The sequence below is a fragment of the Besnoitia besnoiti genome, chromosome IX, assembly GCF_002563875.1.
Source record: "Besnoitia besnoiti strain Bb-Ger1 chromosome IX, whole genome shotgun sequence".
Taxonomy (NCBI): domain Eukaryota; phylum Apicomplexa; class Conoidasida; order Eucoccidiorida; family Sarcocystidae; genus Besnoitia; species Besnoitia besnoiti.
In genome coordinates, this window is record NC_042364.1 from 1,793,119 (window position 1) to 1,800,468 (window position 7,350).

Here is a 7,350-nt window from a genome sequence, read left to right on the forward strand (position 1 = left end):
CCAGAGGTGCACTGGTAACAACACTCTAAACAGTACCTGCTCATCGTGCTCTCGTGCAGATATTCTGGGTAACGAAGGGGGGGGGAGAACCACGGAGTTGCCAAGGGCGACGCTGCAACTTTACGAGTCCGAAGAGTATCATCCGACTGACTGGTTAAAGAAGTAAGTTGCAGCTCCTTGTTCTCAAGAGTTGCATGGGTCAGCTCCGAAAAACTTCTGTGGGAGTATATCCATATACGCCAGCAGGCAGGGCAGACCCTTACATGTGACGTGTCGTTTACGGATCCAAAGAGTAACAGCTCACGCGTATTTTTATATTTTTGTGACTGACGCAACACAACCATAAAGTATGCCCACCTGCCAAATAAGTCGATATTTTTGGTCGTGTACAGTTTCATTTCCCAGACCACATCATCTTTGCCATCATGCCTATAGCCTACAGTGACGGTCTGCAAGGGAGCTTGCGGTCCCGTGCGCTTTCACTGTCACCGACTCGCTTCCTCATCTTCCCTACTTGTCTTGTTGCCGTGCGTTTCAGTATTGAAGCCGCCAGACATTCAAATTCGAACGTAAGCGGTGTTTCCGAGATAAGGGTTCCGACTGTGAGTCGGCCGAACTCGACGTCTCATGGCTCGAACCGCAATTTCTTGGGACGCTCTTTGCATATTACGTTCAATCCGTATTTATACAGCTGTCGGCCAGCCGGTGGTAGACAAGCACTATAGTCAGAGCGGGCAATGCTGCGGCACCGATTTTTCTTTTGAGCACTCGCGGAGAGGGCGGGGGAGGAATTCACTAGTTTGCGTCGTACCTCGTGTGCCGTTTTCTCTGACAGGTATCCCACTGGCTCCCCAAAAGCAGAATATAAAAATACAGCTCCGCCATAATTGAGCTCAGTCAAGCTGAGATCGCGTAGGTGGTACAGGCGCGCGCGAGCAAAACAGTTCGGTTCATCATTTTCCATTCGGATACCTTTACCAGCTTCCCTCTGTACAGCAGTATGCTCTCCTATCCTCCAAACTTCTCCGTTTCGGGAACCGTTTACGAAAGTTTTTCACGCTCGGTACAGCGCTGTGCTCTTTATGACGCCGGAGTTGGGAAACAGTGATCTCCTATCCCTCGCTCTAAGATAATGTGAGTTGCCCCCTTTGCATGTAAAACCCAATTCCGGTGTCCCGTCCCTCTCCCGGCATCCTCTTGGCATTCGTTATCCATTCCGCTCTGGTGCTTCACCTCAGCTGAAAATGGTTCGTGAGCTGCATGCGCATGCACGGAACCTCTCCTCCGGTCAACGGGTTTTGCAGGCCACGATTTTCGCATTGTTGGCTAGAAGAAGGGAATAAACGGCAACAAGGCAACCTATATTTCCTAACACGCCGTGTATTTTACTCTGTCGACCTGGGTCCACATCTGCTCTGGTATGCCAGCCTTTCTTTTAGTCTCGCACCGGGTGTCTCTTCCATCTTCGTGTGTCTCCCATCAGCCGTGATTGTCCCACCGTTTTCTTGAGCTTTGCCGTCCACCCTCCAAACGGTAGTCATTTTTCTTTTAAATGAGCTACATGAAATAGTTTTCTACGTGGGGCGCGAGTGGTCTAGCCGCTTCTTCTGTTATTCGCCTTAGACCCGCAAAGTCGCGCCTTGAGTGTGTCGGGTCATCCAGCTGCAGGGTGCAAGGATAAACTCGTTCGTTTCCTTTTACCAGATAACTGAGAGCTTTGCCAAGATCAGTTCAATCGTATCTGGGTTGGCACTCTCGTTCCGTACTAGCATTTAGGCATAAAACACTTTCTCTCCTTTTCACGTCGGTGGTGTCCGTGCATCAGCGTTCGCTCTATCTCGGCATGTCGGCCTCCCCCGCTGAGGAAGGCCACCGGGCTGGTACGCCGGGAGATGAAGCTGACAAAGGAGAGCGAGCCGATGGCCGACTTGTAACTGGCGGCCGGAGCGAAGACATGGAGACGTCTAGAGAGAATGTATCTCAGCTTGCAGCCAGCATGATCGTCGATGTGCTTCCGGAAGCAAACTTCTACGATACTGATATAGGTAAAGTCACCATCTCAAGGAAAAACTTCTTGAGTGCATGACGATGCCACCCCTGTATCTTGCGTATCCTGCATACATTACTACTTGCAATATTTACATATACAGAAAATCAGTTTGCTCGGACAAGTTTCGTTTCGAGGCCCGTAAGCCCACTGGCAAGTCCCGCTGTTAGTACACAGCAGCCCTGTGGTTTGTCCCTGGCTAGAGACTGACGTTTCACAGTAATGTAGCGTGCTTTATGTCATGCACCACTGAAAACTGGTTCTGCTGTGTTGCTCTTGGCGTTCATGAGTGTGCGCTTCCTTGCTCATTTCCGCAGGTTTTATTCGTTACTCCAGTTTAGTCCCGTTGATCCCCTGTCTGCAGTCGCATCTTTCACATTAACGGCTCAGGAAGTGCAAGTGGCACACGCGCTTGTCGAGGCGAACGACCAGCTTCTTCCAGCTTTCACTCTCGGTAGGTGCCTTGTTTGGTTACTGTTTTCCTCTCTCTCTTCTCTTCATTCTTCCTCCTCGACGTTTATTTACTGCCTGAAGCTGACCTGTTTTCGCTTGTCATCCTTCAGTCTCTCCCGCGTTCACGAAGAGCCTGCTTCCTCCTCTTCATATCAAGCAATGCACGGTACAGGACCCGTGTCAGATGTCAGTGAAGCGTCGACTGATCTCTTTTTGTGGCCTTCGTCACGTTGTGTTGCCTGTTTGTCACGCTCATACTCTGTCTTCTCGAGTTTGCCGGAAGTCACAATATTGTGAGGTCATCGTTTCTCCTGTTTGCTCCCATATTCGGCTTCCGGTTTTCTGACTGGGGTACATCGCCAGTCCTCATTAGCACGGAGCTGTGTTAGACAGCTTTTCTCTTCCGGACCTCGGGGCTTCACTGTGCGGTGGTTTTTATGTTCGCGTGGATGGTTGGTCGTCTTGTGCTCCTCGGCATTTCTCTCGCTGCGCTAGCGTTCGCCAGCTCCAATTTGCTCATGTATCAGGCCGCAGCATCACGTACGCCTTTGACGTCTGTTGGACTTCCGTTTCTTTCGCAGAGAAGTTGGAACGCGACGCTGTGAGGAACTGGGACGTCTTCTACAAGGTCCGTCTCTGCGACAGGAGATAGGCAGAAGGAAAAACACCAGCGGAAACCGGAAACGGCTTGCTCTCGATCCGTGCGGGGGGCGGCGAGGAGGGGGGGGAGAGGGGACTACTCTTCTTGTTAGCGCCATGATTGTATGATTGTAAGAAAGAGGTATTAAGAATACGGAAGAAGGTTCTGCCCTTTGGCCGGTTCTATCCTTCCTTCCCCTCCTCCCCCCTCTCTCTCTCTCTTGTCTCTTCGTCTCTGTGTTTCGCCGCCTGATTCCGACAAAGAACTGTTTCGTTACTCTGTGCAGCACAACCAAGGCAACTTTTTCAAGGACCGGCAGTGGATAAAAAAGGAATTTCCGGAGTTTGCATCCTATGCCGCCGGGCAAGGGATCCAGAACGGACATGCGGGAGGTGAAACAGATGCGCCCCTGCTGGTTGACGTTGGTTGCGGCGTTGGCAATGCACTTGTGCCCATTCTCGAGAGTGAGAGCGGAAGAAACGATTGAGTCAGTTTCTATTCACGAACCCAACGCACACGTGTCATTGTGAGATATTTGCATATACTCGTGCTACGTGTGTGATCGTGCGCGCGGTGTCCTTTTGCATGCATTGATATACACGGCGCGCCGTTTGCAGTCTGAATGTGGGGAGGTGCGAAGCCAGAGTTGGGCGGGAGTTCTTGAGCCACGGTAGCATCGCTTTCGGCCTAACTTTTTGGATGGCTAACCTATCTGGTTCCGTTTGAACGAGTGGCGCCCTGTCTGATCCTCGGCACCCTTTCGGTTCTGTTGTCAGACCTGGTTCATTATATCGCCTTTCACAAGCCTTGCACTCTTCCGACGTTTGTTCATGCGCTTGCGTCTGAAGTATCCTCCCTCGGTCAGGCTCTTCATGCTCCTTCTTTTGCGTCTTCCTGCGACATCTCAGGTTTTCCCCACCTACACGCTGTTGCGTTTGACTGCTCGAAACGCGCCGTAAAGCTTTTGCAGGTAACGTGTTTATCGCCGTCAGTCACACCTGTTATCTTTCAATCTCCTGTGCACTTAGTACTCTAAGCAGAGCAACTACAGTTTCCCGAAAACTCGCATCTTCGTTACAGAAGCCCTGATCCCGCCCCGTGCTGTGAGAGAAGGTGATTCGCAATAGATAAGCGGTTTTATTCAATCGGTAAATACGGGTTTTCGATGTAGAATATCGTCCTATAGTGGTTCAATACGATAGGTGAACGGTCGACTCGATGTCGTTAGTACCACGCGCGCCACGCTAGCTGGATTGACTTTTTCCACTGTTGCGGAACGAGAGGAGCGTTGTCCATCCAGGTTTCACCGTGTGCGGCCGTCATACGCATGAACTGCTAGGTCTTCGAGAGCGGAGGTAGAGTTCCTTGGGAGCAATTGGGTAGCTTTGTTGCACACCGATGTTGAAGGAAAAGCATGGTCCGAGGGTATGCTGTTGATCCTTTTTGTTCGTTGCCGTTTTGTACCTTTCAGGACCGCTGGAGGGAACGTGTGGCTTCTCTTCCCCGCCTGGGGACGCGTAGTGGCCACGACTGTGCTGCGAGTTCGTCGTCAAGCTCGCGTGCTTCCTCTTCGTCTGAGCCTGCACTGCCCTACACTTGTATACTGGGTCCTGAGTCGCGTGTTTCCTCTCTGTCGCGTGTAGCCAGTAACCCTCTGTTGGATGAGTCCTGGTTGGAATCGTCTGCGCTCCCCGATGGTCGCTTTTCTAATGGGGGAGGAGATGAACGGACCAGTAACTCGGGAGCCGCTGATAATGCGACAAGGTCAAAAAAAATGTCAGAAAACGATGGGACAGCAAACTCCGAACAAGGGGGATATATCAAAACTGAACAAGACGTCGGCGATGGAGAAGCAGAAAGCGAAGAGGACTGGCAAAGGAGAAAGGAGGGCGAACTCAAACGGTTGCGGGCAATCATCCCTTTCGACATCACTCAGGTATTTCTGCTTCCAGTGCCCACTTATCCGTGGACGCCTCATAGTGATTTCGGCTACGTAGCCATTCTGGCGATGGCGTGGGTCTTTCTTCCTGGTATGTATGTACCTGGGTTTCTTACACTGGCGGAAAGGAGTATTCTTCATCTGCCTGAAGTTCCGTTTTTGTCTTGCCATGCTGTATAGCAATGCCATCCCTGGCTTTATCGCACAATAGTGTCCCTCAGGTTGATCAGCTCGCTCTTACCACATCGTGGGGATGCCGAGCAACCTGCCGTGCGGTTTTCGTACACGACCTCCAGTCCGCCAATTGCTGTCTTCAGCTGTGGCACGTGTCTCAAGTGAACTAGGTAGCCCTGCGGTCTCGGCTGCTTCTGCTGCTGCCAGCATTGAGTGGCTTTATCGTTTGGATTTGGTGCGTGTTTGGATTGTTGCGTTTCAGAGTGATGTGCCATCGTCTCTGGCCCCTCCCGCGTGCGCCGATTACGTTCTTCTGCTCTTTGTCCTATCAGCCCTTCATCCACGGCACCACGCGGCAGTAGCCACTCGGGTTGCGTCTCTCTTGAAGCCGGGTGGAATTCTCTTCTTTAGAGACTACGGTCGCTACGATCTCGCTCAGTTACGGTTTGCCAAACGTGGCAAAGCCAAAATCGCAGACAATGCGTACGCAAGACACGACGGAACACTCGCCTGTTATTTCCTGACTGGTGAGCTGGGAGAAAAGCAGGAAGGGTTTACAGGTGAAAAAGGGCTGAGCGGGAGCATTCCAGGGGAATCTGAAATGCTGTGTCACAGGACGGATGCAGACCGTCATAGTGGCGAATTCTCGTCGTTGCGCCCACTTATCGCATGTGTATTTATATACGGGTTTTGTCTGCATCAAACAGTTCTTCTCTCCACCTCATGTGGTGTTCTGTGGAATTCACTGGCCTCAGATCCAGTAATGCGTAGATAACTATGTTGGGAAACAGCTTAAGAGAGTAATATGCGTACGAGTATGCATACGCGTCCATCGGCAGCCACGCGTCAGGTGTTTCTGCGTTGCTGTAAGGCATACTACTCCTGTTTAGGCTTGACGCTTGCTTGTGATGTTTGTGAGAGTTTCGCGTCGGTCTAAGATTCGAATGCCTGTCACCGACTTATCATTTCCCTACAATCCCTATCAATTTCAGATGAACTGCGGGATCTGTTCTGTCGTCACGCGGGCCTTGTGGAGGTCGAAAACAGGTAACGTAGCCTTGTCGCTGTGGGGGCATCGGTTCACATGGACTCTTACTACCACGTCTGTTATTCAGCTCACTTTTGCTCGTGCACTTTGCCGTCTTCATCCAATGTTGTGGTGGTACCATATCCCTCACTCTCGCCCGAAAGCGCGTAGTCTCGCTTGTTTGAGGGAGGCGATCTACTTTTGTCTAAGTCTTTTTGCGAATTCGCGTACCGGTATAGATGTCTGGTTTTCCTTGGACGTCAATCTCATATGTACAGGTATTGTCTCCGGGAGTTCACGAATAGGAAGACTGAAGTCAAGATGCGTCGGATATGGATTCAAGCGAAATTCCAACGCCCTGTTGACTTGTAGAACTACAAGCGCAGAGATGGAAGGCCATGCGCAGAGTAGCAAGGGTCCCATGGCTGCAGGTGATCGACACAGCTAGGACTCCGGCTTTGCGGACACATATATATATATATATATATATATATATATATTGGTAACGGCTTCCATAACTCCTCGATCATCTGCGTGTCCCCAACTCGCACTTCCGACCGGTGTGTCTTTGTGGGATCCTCGACACGCGCATCGGCTGGATCCTTCGGTCACGTCTGAGAGCGACAAGAGAACGTCTGTTTGGCAGTTGTTTCTACCACTGACACGCCGCTAATGCATATCAGGACTCGATGTACGTTATGTACCAGGTTTTTCCGACATACAGCGGCAGATCGTTGCTTTGATTTTTTTTTTTCGATAGAACATTTCAGTCAAACATTGCTTCGTTGTCGATTTTCTTACGTCATCAGTTACCTGACAGTAGGAGTGTCATTCATCATCCCTGGTATCTTCCCAGAAATAATATCCATCGTCACGCAGTTACGTATCTGGTCAGATTTCACATGGTATAAACTCTCACCCTATAACGTTCACGTGGCCGTGGCTACAAAGCGACTGGCCACATAGTAGTAGTGGTAATCGCCCTATACTATCCTACAAGTTCTAATCGTTAGTGGGAATGCGTGACGGAGAACCACGCAAGGTCCCTTCTAGCCGTCTTCTCCGTAGTG

The 7,350-nt window shown here is 50.8% G+C and overlaps 1 protein-coding gene across 1 annotated transcript; it reads left to right on the forward strand.

Moving 5' to 3' along the window:
- Positions 1–1,843: 1,843 nt before the first annotated feature.
- Positions 1,844–6,652, forward strand: BESB_014250 (putative methylase; the record flags this gene model as incomplete). The annotated part of the gene is made up of 9 exons (XM_029360154.1): positions 1,844–2,045; positions 2,412–2,501; positions 3,082–3,128; positions 3,427–3,604; positions 4,049–4,110; positions 4,612–5,076; positions 5,516–5,780; positions 6,246–6,300; positions 6,559–6,652. 9 exons carry the CDS (start codon positions 1,844–1,846, stop codon positions 6,650–6,652), a joined length of 1,458 nt encoding a protein of 485 aa, XP_029216821.1.
- Between the last annotated feature and the right edge of the window lie 698 nt (positions 6,653–7,350).